Source organism: Terrapene carolina, unplaced genomic scaffold (assembly GCF_002925995.2).
Source record: "Terrapene carolina triunguis isolate 2854851 unplaced genomic scaffold, T_m_triunguis-2.0 Scaffold96, whole genome shotgun sequence".
NCBI classification, from domain to species: domain Eukaryota; kingdom Metazoa; phylum Chordata; order Testudines; family Emydidae; genus Terrapene; species Terrapene triunguis.
In genome coordinates, this window is record NW_020664447.1 from 56073545 (window position 1) to 56090821 (window position 17277).

Sequence of the window (17277 nt, forward strand, 5' to 3'; positions counted from 1 at the left end):
AGAAATGGTCAAATTTGTTCAAAATCCACTTCCTCCAACAAGGAGGATAAATGCCTAGATCTCCTCAGCAGGAAGAGTTATTCGTCCGCTGCTCTGCAGTTTTAGGTAGCGAACTATCAAGTTCTGATGGCAAAATAGGACTTCAAAGACTATTCTAGGTTTACTCATTTTATTGACCACCTGCCATTTGGGAGCAGTACTAAATTCTCATTTCCAAAGGCCAGCTCATCACCAAAGCTTCCTTGCAAGTTGCCCTTAATGCTGCTGACACAGCTTCATAATCTGTAGCCACCACTGTTATGTGATGAGCATCCTGGCTCCAGTCTTCTGGCCTCCCTAGGGAGATACAAAACATGGTGGAAGACCTCCCTTTTGAAAGGCCTAAGATTTTCAGCAACGATATGATACCTCACTCCACTCCCTCAAGGGGAACACTGAGGTCACTTGGGATTTATGTGCCTGGAGCAACACAGTGCTCCTGACCATTCGACTACCACCCGTATCCTACCTATTCCAGACATATGGAACCACCTAGAAGAAGGTTCAAACCTCAAAAGAAGAGACCATCCTCTATAGCGACTTTCCTACCTATACCTTCTTCTAAATAGCTATTTTGACATACTGGTCAAGTTAACAAACATCCCTCTCCTCCAGATCTGCTGTGCCAATCTGCCATCCACCCTGGCCTTCTGGGGACCATCCCACATTCTAGCTGCTTGGGAATTTATCAACACAGAGAAATGGATGCTAGAGGTGGTTTCTATGTGAAATAATATCCATTTCCATTCTATTCCCCCCTCCACCTCTTCCTCTTCAGGGACCCCTCTCCTGAGGGTTTCTTAAAGCAGGAGGTCCAGTTCTCCGTGTCTGGGGCCAATATATCTAATTCCCTGAGAATTAGTTGGAAGAGGGTTTTATTCCAAATATTTCCTGGTCCCCAAAAGAAATGGCATCTGGAGGCCAATCTTAGACCTCAGGAACCTGAACATCTAATTTTGCAGCACTTCAGGATGGTGACTCTATGATCCTTACCCTTCAGGATGCACATTTTCATATTGCTATGCACCCTTCCCACAAACACTTTGTGCTTTGTCATAGGCACAGAATATTGTCAATATCGTGTCCTTCTCGTCGGACTTTCCAGAGCCCCACAGGTCTTTACGAAGATCTTCTCAGTAGTCGCGGCTCACCTGTGTCAATGGAGTATAGCAGTCTTTCCCTGTCTGGACGATTGGCTCCTCAAGGGGTATTCTGCTCTGGAGGTCCAGTCAGCAACCAACAAGGCCTTAGCCCTGTTTCAGTCCTGGGCCTACATATCAACCTGGGAAAGCCCACATTAACATCCATTCAGCAGACAGAGAGTACAGGGCAGTTCCAACGAAATCTAACTGCCTGAGGACGGATTCTCTACCATGTTCAGGCCAATCACTACTCTACACCAGAGTCCTCAGACAACAGTAAGGGCCTGTCTTCAACTTGTAGGTCTCATCTGGGCTTCACCATTTATTACACCACGTGTGAGACTACATCTCTGATACCTTTAGGCCTGGCTCAAAACCATGTACATGTTAAACAGACACAGCCTTGCCAAATGAATCACCATACCTCTGTGGGTACTGGACTGCCTCAGGATGGAAAGACCACCTGAAGGTCTATGTGGGAACCCCCTCCCAAGCACACCACCTTTCCAGCATCTGAAGTATGTAGTACAAATTACCCTTTTATTAGCATGCAGCTTTGCAAAAAATACTAGTAAATAATAGTCTGATATGAAACTTAGATACTTTTTGGTTTAAAAAAAAAACCAACAACCAACCAAAAACCTGGGATCAGGTCTAAAAACCATCTCGTCCTTATGAAAAATAGTAAATGACAGATCAGCCATCAAAGCATGCAATTTGCTGACCCTTTCCTGGCTGATGTTACAGCAATAATAAACACAGTTTTAATAGGTAAGTAAAATAAAGGACACTGCCAAGGGTTCAAAAGGCTCTTTTAAGCCTAGTTAAGACCAAATTAAGGTCCCAAGTTGGAACCGGATCCCTCAAAGGGATATATATGTTAGACAATCCCTTGATAAACCCTGTATTGTGCACAATACAATCTACCATCAATCAAAATAGGATACGCTGAAAGACCCACCAGGGAATAGAAGCTGTAATTGGTGAATCAGATTTTCCTAGCATCCAAAAAACAAACCTAGTCCAGCTCAAATAATACTTGTTTGTACACTGTTTTCTAGAATTGAGCAATACATTTGGAACCAATGAGGAACAGGATTGTCCAAGATTAGGCAAATTCCAATAGTCCAGGCCATCAGATGGAGAGATTGAGGGTCCAGATGAGGGATCCTGCCCTGCTGCAGCTGCTGCAACAACATGTCTTGAGACACACTTGTAGTCTCCATCCTATAGGCCATATACCAGTGCTATCTTGGTCAAGCTGACACTATCAGGGTTATTCTTCCCCTGTCTGGAGGTATCTTCACCACTTTCCGAATAAACTGAAAGGGGGGAGGGGAAGCATACAGAAGGCCCTGTTTCAAATACAATAGGAAAGCATCTGAGATGGACTGATTTTTGATCAAGAGCAGGAAGGACAGAGACAATGCTTTTTGTTGAACCTTGTTGCAAACTGGTCTACAACAGGCTAATCTCATCTGGAGAAAACTTGTACCACTTGATCCTTCAGGGAACATTCATTAATCTGACAACTGTCCTTACTGAGATGATCTGCTAACACATTGCTAAATGCAGGACTACTGGATAGACATTATAAAGAATGTACCAATCCCATAAGTTGACTGCCTCTGCATATAATAGGGAAGAATGCGTGCCTCCTTGCTTGTTGACATAATACATAGCGGTTGTATTGTCCTTTACTACCTGAACACCCTTCCCCTTTATATGAGGAAGAAAAGATCAGAGAGCCAAACAAATGGCTCTTAATTCCAAAACATTTATAAGCAGTTCTTTTGTTGAGACACCCAGTGGTCTCTGAATAAAATGACCCAGATGAGGTCCCCATCCCTTGTTGGATGCATCAGAGGTTATCATGACAGATGGTGAAAGGAGACTGAACAAGACACCTCTAAGAACATTTGATATACCTGTCAACAAATTTAGAATGTTTTGAGGCATGGTGAAAAACATCTGACGACTATCCAGAGTAGGTTTGTAAACTTGAGACATCCAAAGCTGCATTGAGGTCATTGTGAGGCATGCAAATTGAGTAGATAAGCGGTTGCTGTCATGAGACACCCGCTCCCCCCCCCCCCCTCAGATTCAAAAAGAAAATCACTTTCTGGGATCAACTCTGTCTTCCAAAATCTTCCAGAAGGAAAGTTCTTCCTGCTCCTGAGTCCAGTATAACGCTGATTAAATGAATTCTCTGGAGTTTGGGCAGAGATATGACTGTTCAGAAACAGTCCCAAGTCCATAAGAAGGGAGGTTATAAACTTGATGTGAAGTAGGAGATCCTCACGTGAAGATTTTAGCAGCCATCACCCAAATATGATTAACAAAGATACCGTTCTCTATGCACTGCCACTATAGAAAAGGAACTTTGTAAGGCCTCTTGGCATTTTAGAAAGCCCAAATGTTGTAGGACTTTGTCCTGAAAATGTCTTTGTCCAACTACAAAACAAAGGTGCTTCTGGTGATTTGGGTGGATAGAAATATGCATCCTTGAAATCAAGAGCTGTGAAATAATCCTTAACTGAAAGCAAAAGAATTATGGAAACTAGGGTTAGCAATCAGAACTGGAACTTCTGAATGAACCTGTTCAATTTTCTTAAATCGAAAATTGGATAGAAACTCTTATTTTTTCTTCTGTACCAGGAAGTATCTTCAATAAAACCCTTAATCCCACAGATCAGTATCTTCCTGACAGTGCCTATGAGAAGCAGTTTCTGAATTTCTGATAGAAGACCTTTGTGAGAAAGTTCCCTGAAAAGGGAAAGGTAGAGAGAATTGAAAGGGGGTACATTTTCTAATTGTATTACACAGCCTTTTTCTAGAATATCTAGTACCCATTTGACAACTGGAGACTTATTACATTGGACAATGAAATGAGCTAGCCTATCTCTAAACAAAGGAAGGGACATATCCTCACCAGTTGGTCCATAACTTTCAGTCCTTCAATCAAATCTGAAGCCTTGTAGTCAGCAAAGATGAAGAGGAATATTGCTTTGATTTAAGTCTTGATTGGAATAATTTCTTTTTATGTTGAGACTTAGATGAAGATGTAGTCTGTTGATGCTGATATCTTTGAAATGAAAAATAAGATGAGGACTGAGGTCATGTCTACACTACAAAATTAAGTCAACTTACATTAAGTTGACCTACAGCCACCGCAGTAATTAAATTGATTGTGCATGTCCACATTATGCTCCCTGTGTCAGTGGAGCGCATCCTTACTAGCAGCACTTGCATCAATACAGGGAGCAGTGCACCATGGGTAGCTATCCCACCATGCAACTCACCCCCATACTGTTTTTAAACTTTAGCTCCAAAAGGGTTTTTTTTTTTTTTTGGTAACTATTACATTCTGACAGTATATTAATGGATTTCTTAATATACACTTCTGAGCTATTTTGGCCTGGGACTCCTTAGTTTACAGAGTGTAGTTACTTTCCTTAGTAACTGTGATTCTTTGAGATGGCTGCCTGCATGGAGCCATGCCATAGGCAGTGTGTTTGCCCTTGGTGTGTGAACACAGAACTTCCATGGAAAGCAGGGTCTGTGGGGGCCAAGCACCACAAAAGCAGAAAAATTAACTTGAGATGGAAAATTGCTGTCTGAGCCTGCAGCTATGTGAAGGATTCTTCCATCGCTAGCTACATTAAGGACCACCACCACAACAGGGAGGGAAGGTGTGCAGCTTCCAAAGAACCATCCCCTCTGCTTTATCTGGAGCCACCGATGCATGTTTGCAGTGTGCATAGATGGTATGGGAAAAATTGCATGATTCCAGATCTACCCACTGCTCTTCTCTGCCTCATGCCGTTCCTGGCTCATGTGGTGTTCTCACACAAGCAGCTTCCCACCTGAAATCACTGGGACCATGGACTGCATAAGGATGGCAGACTACAGTAACTTCAGAAGCTCAGAATACTTTGAAAAATGTATCATTTTATTTGTACACTTAGAAAGTTGTACATAGAAACTTATAATACAGTCCTGCAAGTTACTTGTTGCTTAAAGAACTGCCAGCAAGAGGAGAGGGTATTATTTTATCAATTGATCATCAGGAAGTTAGAGGAATAAACAAAAAACACAGGAGAAAAATTAAAAAAGTTAATGAACTCTTATCCCCCCCCCACATACAAATTTTATAAATACAAAACAAATTCACAAATTACTTTGAATGCTAAATAAATATCTACGTAATAAACTCAGACTGAATACCTCCAGCCAGCACTGGTACAGTACTTTAAAGGATATGCAATTGTACTCATTCATGTGTAGTGTTGAAAAGGTGTACTCAGAGTTTCAGATATTTACACAGTTTCTTCAACTGTGCTACAGTAGAAGATTTTGTCTGAGTTGATAAAGTCCTCACAATACCACAGCTCCTAGAAAATCTAGAGGATAAAACAAGGTCATATGGCGCAGAAAAAATATTTCTGGAAGATATTTGGACACATGAATGTCTTAAAAATGTACAAAACCTCTGTAAACCAGTACTGTATCCAATACATCTATCAAAGTTATTAGACACTGAATAAAATTGTAGCAAAGGTAATCTTTCCTACATTCTCCTGAGTGCTTAATATTAAATTGAGAATATAGTGCAGGCCACACTTCAAGGTGGTTAAACTGGTGTTATTGCTTTATAAAGATATGATGACTGCATGATTTAATGTTTCATTTTCATGAATATAAAGGCTCCCTCAAAAAAATCCTTTGGAAGGAAGAGGTTAAATTCGTGACTTCTTTGCAGCTGGAGCAGCATGGTCCACATTACCAGATGCAATAGGGAGTCCAAGCTTTTGAGCCTGAACGTGGAAAAAAGCCTGAAGTCTTATTCCAGCTTTTGCTTCACTTGTATTACGAGGGTTGTACTCAAAGCAGTTCGAAAACATCAGTTCAATGTCTTCAATGAATTCAGCTGGTAAATAAAAATTAAAGAAATGAGTTTAGTGCATTTGCCAGGTCACCATAGATAATAGTATGAGTAAAGCATACTGTATGGCACTACAGAATTCAGTACGATGCTGCCCTTCACAAAGACAGTTGCTAACAAAGAGATCTTCACCAATAAATGGGGTGAATTTAGTGCATATGTATAGTGTCAGATTAACAACCCTACAGTCAGAGTCCTCTGTCTTCAAGCAATGGAAATGGAAGTTTTCTGGTATGTATCCCATCAATGTGCCACAACCCTATTTAACAGGTACCATCTCTAAGGCTTGAAAATGTAATTGAAACTCCATGACCATTCACTTTAGTTATATTTCACCTGCATTAATCTCTGTGAGCTGAGGGGTGAAAACATTATCAACTACTAACACAATCACTACACTGAAAAAAGCAGTTCATACATTTCTAAGAATGCTTTTTTGAAGAAATACCAGTTTTCAGATCCTCCCATACCAGCTCTGCTTCTTTAAGGGGCTAAGACCTCTAATTGTAAAGAACAGATCACAGGATTAATTACTTCAGTAATTAGTACTTACATGCTAATTTGTATTCACATTTATTCACTTTTTCACGGATTATATTTAAGGCAATAGGTTTTTTGATAATATCATAGTAGTCTGGTACCTAAAAAAAAAAAAAAAAAAAATCTTTCACTATTTTATTTACTATTCGTTTTATTATGTAAAAATATACATAAACTTGAATTCAATTCATAATAATTAGGTGTTAAGATATACACAGAAAGCCACACATTTACTTGGACTTTCTACTGTTACAGCGGAAAGACTCTTAACGGGCCTTTTATTGACAACCAGAATTTATTGAAATTCAGTTATTAATTTTTTGACTTAATTTTAAAGTTGTTCAAGCAAGAGACCACAAAATATAAAACAAATCAATAATGCATTCAGAGAAGTTAAAGAAATTGGGCAAAGAACCCCAAGCATAAATATCTGATGGAGGAATTAAGAAAAAAAAAAGTGGTTTCATTTATAAGCTTTACACTTGTGTTAGAGCTGTTCAAACTTGCTAAAATGCAAAAATAATTTATATTACATAATATTATGTATTGTACAATGCTATACTATACTGGAATAGGCTTCCAAGGGAGACTGTAGAATCCCCATCATTGGAGATTTTAAAAAACAGCCTGAACAAATACTAGTCAGGGATGGTTTACTTAATCCTGCCTCAGTGCTGGGGACCGCCTGAGGTCCCTTCCAGCCCTACATTTCTATAGTTCTAAGGTATCTCCAAACTCTTTTCATTTTGTAGTAGTAGTTATTTTTAGAATATTACAAGCCCTTTGATGGTGAGGGATGGTTGTTTTCACTCTACTCCTCCTCACATACTTGCACTATTTTGTTCCTTGAAATGCCAGTTAGGCCTGTTTGAAGGGTAGGAGACACTGCAGATTTCTATGTGGCATATAGGATAGATTGTATGCAGATGCCAGACAATGAGAGAGCAGCTGCTCAGTCAATCACTCAGAGTTAGTCAAAATAAGAGATGCATACATGATTAAAGCAAAGGGGAGGAGGATTACTGAACCCAGACACTGATCATTTGGCTCACAAACCTTGAATTCTGTGCAAGCACACATTCCAAGGTACCCACCCCCCAAATCAGACTAGAAGACATTTTTAAAAGGTGTCTTGTTTATGGGACAATTTGGATCCCAAATTTGGTTGTCTGATAAGAAAACTCAGAAACATGCATATACATTTTTAGCCAGATATAATTTGGCTATGGGCTCTCTTCTGAGCATACATCTTGGGGTGCAACTTGCTAGGGAATTTGCAGGAGGAATTAGCAGTGAAGAAGGCCAGGTGGGTAAAATCATCCATTCCTTGGCATTTATAAAGAGTGATCACTAAGTGCATCCAGGATTTGTAAATACAGGTCAGCACACTGACAAGCAGCAAGTAATTAAATTAATCTGTTCTGGCACTACATGGACAATTAAAAGTGTAATTGGCTGTGGATTTTTCTTTTTCAAATCATAGAAGGGACTTTTTCTCTAGTGCTTTGCTTAGTCTAGTTTGAATGCATCTGCAATGGAGCTTCTACCACTTTCTTCTGAAGGTCACGATTAATACAGCTCCCCATCCAGAAGCTCTTCTCAAATTCAGCCAGAGATTTTCTTATTTTAATCCCATTACTCCAAGATATTGCCCTCCCTACTTGTTCCTGATCTAAGTAACTCCTCTCTCTTTGACTTTTATACCCTTCATTCATGTATGTAAATGGTTATAATGTCCACGCCAACCCACTTCTCTATGAAGATAGAGATTCCCCCCCCCCTTTAATCTTAAAATCACTCCTTCCAGCTGCCTAATAATTCCTGCTCTTGTCAGTTTCAAGTCTCAAGTTTTTGTGTAAGAAGTTGGTCAGAAATGAACAGAAATTCCAGATCTGGTAATACCAGAGCAACCCCCAGGCACCAGGAGCAGCTTCAATGTGATTGAGGAGAACAGGCATTCTGTGATGCTAGTATAGCCTTACCATTCTTCTGTACCAGCCCATAGGACTTTCAGGGAAATGCATACCTGGACTTTGGAAACCAGTTTCATGAAAGGCCAACTGTCGTCATGTCGTACCAGTTCCACAACAAGTTGTTCAAAAGCTGACAGTTCATGGACTCCACCCTGGCGACCCGAACTCCTCCTGTTCAATGAGGTGTGAGGAGACGAATCTGAAAAATAGATCACAAAACTACTGACAAAAAGAAAGAAAATGGCACATCAATATTAAGTATTTAATAAAACATGAAAACACTGGATGTGTAACATACCAACAAGAGCTAATGGGATGTAGGGGGCGGGAAGGTACAAGATCAGGTAGGGCTCTCTTGCAGGCCGGTCTGGTCAGCAAAGGGTGGGAAATGTCTCCCGCTCCCACCCTCATACTGTTTTAAATGCAGATGTACTAGTAGCACTTCTGCTAAGCTTTATTTTGCCCAGCTACCCCATCCTGTGGACCTTATTCACAGCTAGTGGAGGTGGATTTGAAAAGCTAAGTTTGGCAAACGAGGCAGGAACTCTATGGATTTTACTACTTAATTTCTTCTTCCAAAGTATAAAGAAAGCAGATGGGGCTCTGCTTCACTTCTTTGGATGTGTGGCTCATCAGGGCAATAAAAGACCGAAGCATTTGGGTTCTCTCTCTCTCTCTCTCACACTACTCACTTTGGGAGTCAATTTACAGCTAAATATCATATAGAAGTTTGATAATGAAGGTTCTGTAAACAATGTTGAATCATAGAAATGTAAGGCTGGAGGGGACCTTGTGAGGTCATTTAGTCCATTCCCCATGCTGAGGTAGGACCAATTACATCTGCACCGTTCCTGACAGGTGTTTGTCTCACCTGTTCTTAAAAACCTCCAATGATGGGGAGTCTACAACCTCCCTGGGAACCCAATTCCAGTACTTAACTATCCTTATAGTTAGAAAGGATTTCTTAATATCTAACCTAAATCTCCCTTGCTGCAGATTAAGCCCTCTACTTGTCCTACCTTCAGTGAACATTGAGAACAACGGTGCACCCTCCTCTTTGTAATAGCTCTTAACATATTTAAAGACTTATGTTCCCCTTCAGTCTTCTTTTCTCAAGACTAAACATACCCAACTTTTAAAAATCTTCTCATAGGCCAGGTTTTCTAAATTCTTTATCATTTTATGTTGCTCTCCTCTGGACTCACCCAATTTGTCCACATCTTTCCTAAAGCATGGTACCAAACTTGTACAGCTGAGGCCTCACCAGTGGAACAACAACAACATCCCGTATCTTATGTATGACACTCCTATTAATACACCCCAGAGTGATTATAGGCTTTTTTTTTTTTTTTTTTCCACAAAAGCATCACCATTCAATTTGTGATCAACTATTACTCCCCAGGTCCTATTCAGCAGTACTACTGCCCAGCCCAGTTGTTCTCCATTTTGTAGTTGTACATTGATTTTTCTTTCCTAAGTGAAGTACTTGTATTTATTGAATTTCATCTTGTTGATTTCACACCTGTTCTCCAATTTGTCAAGGTCGCTTTGAATTCTAACTCTGTCCTCCAAAGCACTTGAAATCCCGCCCACTTTGGTGTCATCTGTAAATTTTATAAGCATGCTCTCCATTCCATTATCCAAGTCATCAGTGAAAATATTGACTAGTACGGGACCCAGAACTGACCCCTGTGGGACTCCACTAGATCCATCTTCCCAGTTTGACAGTGAACCATTGATAGCTACTCTTTGTACAATCTTTCAATCAGTTGTGCACCTCCCTTAAAGTAATTTCATCTAGACCACATTTCTCTAGTTAGTTTATGAGAAGGACATGTGGGGACTGTGTCAAAATCTTTACTAAAATCAATACAAGTCTACCTACTGCTTGACCCTGAGTCCCCTATCGAGGAGGCCAGTAACCCCGTCAAAGAAGGGAATTGGGTTTGACATGATTTGTTCTTCACAAATCCATGTTGGCTATTTCTGATCACCTATTATCCTCTAGATGCTTGCAATTTGATTGTTTAATAATTTGTTCCAGTATCTTTCCAGGTATCAAAATTAGACTGACTAGTCTATAATTCCCCTCTGTGTTCCACCCTTTTAAAAAGAAATACCGTCTTTTGCCCTTTTCTAGTCGTCTGGGACCTCAGCTCTCCTCCATGACTTCTCGAAGAAACTGCAAATGGTTCCAACTAATTCATTAAGTAACCTAGGATAAATTTCATCAGGCCCTGATGACTTAAATAATTATTATGTAGCCTGCTCCTTCCCCGTACTGGCTTGTGTTCCTTTTCCCTTGTTATTAATATTAATTGTGTTAAGCATCAGGTCACAACTTAAAAAAAAAAAAAAAAAAAGAAGACTGACACAAAATAGGCATTTAAACACTTCAGTGTTCTTGGTGTTGTCCATTATTAGCTCTGTTTGACCACTATGCAGAGGACCTACACTCTCTTTTGTCTCTCTCTTGCTCATGACTTATTTATAGAACCAATTCTTATTGCCTTTTATGTTCCTTGCTAGATGTAACTCATTTTGTGCCTTATACTTTATGATTTTGTCCCTACATACTTGTGCTATTTTGTATTCCTTAGCAGTTTGTTCATGTTTCCAATGTAGGATGCATTTTTAAGTTTCAGGTCCTTGAAGAGCTCTTCATGGAGCCATATGGGCCTCTTACTATTCTTCCTATCTTTCTTTTGCATGGGGATAGTTTGACGTTGTGCCTTTAATACTGTTTAAAAAACTGCCAGCTCTCATTAACTCCTTTTCCCCAGTAGAGATCCAAAGAAGAGGGGAAGGAGGGAGGGTGGGTAGTGGAATACCAATAGGGACCACAGAACCTCCAGTTACTATAAGTAACAGTTTCTTCGAGACCTGGTCCCTATGTGTATTCCACTATGGGTGACTGACAAGCAGTACTCAAGTAGGAGGAGGGTGTGAGGAGATAAATGGCAGAGCTTTTTGGAGAACCACTGTCCCAAAGAATGAATCAGCAGAGGAGTTCTGCACTCAAACATAATGATGCGCAACATATGTATGGAACTCCACGTAGCTGTTCTGCAAGTGTCAAGAAATGGGTACTTTATGAAGCGATGCCACTGAATCTGCTTGTGCTCTTGCAGAATGAGCCCTCAACCCATGAGGAGGAGGAAGATGCAGCAGCTGGTAGCAGAGCAGGATACAACCCAAGATCCACTTAGAGCAGAGGTCTCAAACTCAGTTTACCTTAGGGCCAGTGCCAGTCCTCAAATCCTCCCAGCAGGCCAATGTCACTCATGCCACACAGAAACCACCCCCCCAAAACTCCACCCCCCCACTTGCCTAAGGCTCTGGGATGGAGTTTGGGTGGGGGAGGAAGTCTGGGGTAGGGAATTGGGGTGCAGGCTCTGGGAGGGAGTTTGGGTGGGGAAGGGGGGGTCTGGGGTACGTGGGGAGGGGGTGCAGGCTCTGGGAGGGGGTTGGGGGTGCAGCACTTACCTGGGGCTCCAAGGCAGGCCGGGGGGCCTCTGCACGCTTCTGTCCCCAGGCACTGCGGCCGCAGGGGCACTCAGGGCAGGGGCAGTGCGTGGAGGCACAGCCCCGTCCCGCCCCTGCGCCACAGGGAGGGGCCGGCAGCCGCTGCTCAGCTCTGCTGCACTACTGGGGCCCCTGAGGGGGGAGAGCCCGGGGGAGGCAGGTGGGGCCACTGGAGAAACCCGGCCCCAAAACTGCTGGAGCCCCCCGGGCCATATTGGGGAGGCTCACCGGCCGCAGATGGCCCGCAGGCCGGGAGTTTGAGACCCCTGACTTAGAGGATATAACTTAACCCATTGATTTTCAACCTATTTACCATTGTGGGCCACATCCAATACTACCTACATGGCCACTTAACCTCTGACTCATTCTGCTGTAGCGAGAAACACAAAAACAAACAAACAAACAAACAATCTAGGTGATTTTCTAATTGGTTTTGTCCTTCGCGGGTAGAAGTCGGGGAATGAAGTCTCCTCTCCAGACACACGCTGTTTCAGGGAGAGGGGGGACACAGGTAAGTCTATTGATCGTTTCATGTGAAACGTCAAAGCTACTTTGGGGGTGAATTTTAGAGTAATAAAGACACTTTGTCCTTATGGAATATAGCGTATGGCAGATTTGCCATTAGAGTTCCTAGCTCACCCATGCTTCTGGCTGAGGTGATAGCCATACGGAATGCAACTTCCATTGATATGAGAGACACGGAAGCTAATGGTTCTAAGGGAGGCTTAATGAGTACTGAAAGTACAAAGATTTTAGTCTCAACGAGGAGTAGGATTCCTTAGTGGTGGGAAACTTCTAATTAGGCCCTTTAAAAATTTGGTAGTCAATCGGAGAGTGAACACTGAATAACCACCAGAGGATAGATAGCATGCACTGATTGCTGCCAGGTAGACTTGTATAGAACTGAGGGAAAGCTCAGCTGTGTTGAGAGAAAGAAGATAGTCCAAAATGAGGGGACTATCTGCTGACTCAAGAGATACAAGTTTCTTCTGTGCCCAGATGGAAAAAATGCTTCCACTTGGCTGAACAGCATTTTCTAGTGGAGTCCTTTCTACTGTTATTAAGGATCATTTATACATCTCCAGAGCACTAATATGCCAAAAACCAAGCCATACGATAAAACATGTAAGGGTTGAGATGCTTGATCCTGTCCTTCTCCTGGGCCAAGAGATCACAAAAGGACTAGATGGTGATCGGAGAACAAGATAACAGTCCGAGATTTGGGAACCAAAACTGTCTGGGTCAGTTGGGGGGCAATGAGGATGACTTGTGCTCTGTCCTGATTAATTTTCTGTAAGAACTGAGGTAGGAGCAGCAAAGGAGGAAAGGCATAGCTCAGATGAACTGACCAGGCGAGAAAAAGAGCATCACCCTGAGAGCATAGTCCTAGAGCACCAAGTATATGTTGCATTTCTTGTTTGTTTGGGAGGCGAATACATCCCAGTCGTGGTCTCCTACTGAGTGAAGATGCTATTTATGGCTGAATCATGCAATTCCCACTCACTATTGATGGCAAAATGCCTGCTGAGGGTGTCCGCCAACCCATTCTGAGTTCCTGGAAGATAAGCTGCCAACAGGGTGATTCAAGCCCTGATACACCAGTTCCACAGGGTGACTGCTTCTACACACAGGGGGATTGATCTTGCCCCTCCCACCCCCCGTTTGTTGATGTAAAAGACAGTTGCCATGTTGTCTGACATTATCAGAACATAGTGGGACTGGAGGAGTTGGAGAAAAATCTTGCAAGCTTCTCAGGCTGCCTGGCATTCCAGAAGGTTGATGTGCGTCCTGGTCTCTTGAGATGTCCAATTGCCCTGCACCATATGGTTGTCCATGTGGGCTCTCCAGCCAAAGAGAAGTGTCTATAAATGATCTTGTCTGGAAAGGATGGTAGGAAGGGGATGCCCACACATACGTGATAAGGAACCTTCCACCATATCAAGGAAGATGTTAATTTGGAAAGAATTGTTACCATGGTATTCATACTGTGTTTGGTTGGTGAATAATTGTCTGGGGCCACACCTGAAGGCTATGTAGGTAGAGTGTGACAAATGGTATTGTGACAGATTCAGACCAGGTGTCAGCTCATGCCAGAGCCCCAGGCCAATTCACTTGTGTATTAGTATAGATCAAAGTGATAAATGTATAAGAGTGTATTTGGTGTTTAAAGTTAATGAAAACAAGTGGGATGTTACTTGCATTGTTTTCACTTATTTGTGTCCCATTATAATGTAGTAGCAAACATTTATATTGTATATATCCCTGCAACTAAGTAACCTATCAAATGAGAAAGAAGCCTTGTAGAATGTAAATGAAAAGTGCTCATTTCAAAATAAGTGGTCTTTGTGTGTGATGATTGAAGGTCAAAGGCCTCAAATGGATTCCTCATTCTCCGTCGAAGGAAAAGCCTACATGAGTAGTAACACTACCAGCTTGTTTTCTGTGTAAAGAAGCTATAAGTAAGGATTCAATGAAAGATCCTGTATCTCTGGACTGTTTGGACTTTTACAGGGAAGTGCACCAGAAGAAAGCAGAGATCCTCAGAAACATTCTGGGTATCCTGAAAAGACTTTTGGGAAACTAGCAATTTATCACGTACTGCCACCATTTGGGATTACAAATTTACAAACTATGACTCCTTGTGTATATATTTTACCTGCTTTAACCTCCCAATAACTCTCACTTCCTTTTCTTAGCTAATAAACCTTGTTATTTTACTATAGAATTGGCTACCAGCGTTGTCTTTGGTGAAAGATCTAGCGTTCCAACTGATCTGGGGTAAGTAACTGGTCTCTTGGGACTGGAAGCAACATAGATCTGATGTGATTTTTGGTATAAGTAATCATTTTATCACAAAGTCCAGTTTGTCTGGTACACGAAGGGGTTTTTCATCCACGGACGCAAAGGGAGCAAAGTTCTGGCAGATGTGACAGCGCTCGTTTATATGGGTTTCCCTGAGGCACTGTAGACAACTCTTGTGCGGGTCACTAACAGGCATAGGCCTGTTATACGATGAGCAGGGCTTGAAACTCGAAGACCGGGGCATGCCCCTCAGGCAAAATCCCCACTGGGACACTATTTTACTAAACAATTAATGGGTACTTAACTACTAACAACAATTAAAACTATTTACAGGTAAAGCACAAGGCTAAACTAGATGAGAAACCGCTGACCGCTTATGAAGCAAGGGACAGAGGCACTCCAACTGACCACCATGGGCAGTAAGAAGGAACGGAGAGGGTACAGGGCTGGTGGTGCCTGATATACTGCACCATGAGTGCGGCACTCCAGAGGGCACCAGAGCTGGCTCTATGGGTACCGCCAAGGCAAAAGTTTCTTGACAGCTGCGCACTTGGGTGCGCGCAACACCTACAATGAAATCAACATGAGCAAGCACTCGAAGAACTGTCTGTGACTCCATGGTAAGGTTCACATTTGTCATTGGCTTGGTGAAATTAATTAATTATAGAACACATCATCAGTTTGGGGTGTCTGCCCTGTTTTCTGACAGTCTGCCCTGAGGCAGGCCCTCACTCATGAGCCACTGCAGTGTGACAGAGATAACAAGCATGTGAAGCCATGTACCCCAGGATGGAAAGACAAGTTCTGACTGGAGCTTGAGGAGTGCATATAACCTGATCTATTAGGTTGCTCATGGTGCAAAACCTGTCCCTTGGTAGATAAGCTCTTGCCACAACTGAAGTATTAGAATATAGTCCGCATCAGAGTAAGGAGAGACTTTTCTAAGTTCACATTGACTCCTAGGGAAGAGATTAGTTGAGGCACTGATGAGGTTGACTTATAGGCTTCCTGAGGCACCTTGGGAATGAGAAGCCAACTGTCGATAGAGGAAAAAGATGGAATGGCTTCACCAGAAATGCATTGCTACTGCCAGAAAGACCTTAGTAAAGGTCCCGGGGGCATCTCTGAGGCTAACTGGGAGCACTGTGTATTGCAAGTGGTCAGAGCCCACCATGAATCTGAGAAAATACCTGTGGGTGGGGGTGAATATCTACATAAAAGTAAGCATCCTTCACATCAAGAGCTGCAAACTACGTCATTTTTCAGGGATGGGATTATTGATGCCAGAGTGGCCATGTGAAATCTCAGCTTCTGAATAAAGCAGTTGAAATAACGGAGATTACAGACAGGTCTCCAACCTCCCATTTTTTAGGAATGGCAGAGTAAAAACCTGTCCATTGGTGTTGAAGCTCTATTGCTTCTTGTTGGAGGAGGGATTCCACTCTTCTTGCCTGAGAATCCCCTCATGAGAATGGTCCCTAAAGAGGAACAGGGATGGGGATTTTGGAGGAGGTAGGGACATAAACTCTATATAGCTGTAATGGAAGATATCTAATATCCACTTGACTGTTATGGCAGTTCAGTTGTGGAAACAGAGTGTGAAATAACCACTGAAAAGTATGTGAGGGTAGGGCAGTGGTAGTATCATAAATAGTTTACATCTCTCGAGCTCCCGTCAAAAATATCTTTTCAGTGGGGGATTGGAGTGAGATGGTGCTGTAGGCATGGGAGGTGCTGGGAAACAAGACTCCTCTACTCTTTGTGTCCTCCTTGTAAGAGACAAGACCATTGGTGATAAAACCATTGAAATGCCAGTTTAGGTTTGTAAGGCTGCCTGAGATACTTTAAAGGACTCTTGCCCCCAAAAGGAAGTATGTAAGGACTCATCTGTCTTTTCATTGGAAAAAAAATGGGCATTATCAAAAAGGTAAGTCCTTCACCGTGTTTTGGACCTCCATGAGAAACCCCTAAGAACCTAAATCATGACTCATGGTTTAGGTTAAGTTTTTGTCAGGATTATTTTTAGTAAAAGTCATTGACAGGTCGCAGTCAATAAACAGTAATTCACAGAAGCCCAAGCCCTGCCACCCAGGGCTCACCCTGCTGTGCAGGGCTGAAGTTGCAGAGGTCATAAAAAAAAAAAAAAATCATGGAATCCATGACAGACTCGTAGCCTTACTTATGGTGCATCACAATGGCCTGTCTGCTGCACCAACTACTGATCAGAAGTGCAGTTCTGGCCACCAATTTACCCTCTTCAATCAGAGCCTGGAAATGAGCTCTGTTCTGCTGTGAGTCTGTGAATTCTGAA

At 42.2% G+C, this 17277-nt stretch overlaps 1 protein-coding gene across 1 annotated transcript in view; it reads right to left on the reverse strand.

Annotated features, from left to right (window-relative positions):
• Positions 1-5150: 5150 nt before the first annotated feature.
• BAZ1A (bromodomain adjacent to zinc finger domain 1A) overlaps positions 5151-17277 on the reverse strand; it is a 110519-nt gene continuing 98392 nt past the window's right edge. The window contains exons 24-26 of the mRNA XM_024196011.2: positions 8693-8838; positions 6680-6767; positions 5151-6111 (exon numbers count right to left, since the gene is read on the reverse strand). Of these exons, the coding sequence (XP_024051779.2) occupies positions 5921-6111; positions 6680-6767; positions 8693-8838 (425 nt within the window). The 3' untranslated portion in view covers positions 5151-5920. The remainder of the gene's footprint in view (positions 6112-6679; positions 6768-8692; positions 8839-17277) is intronic.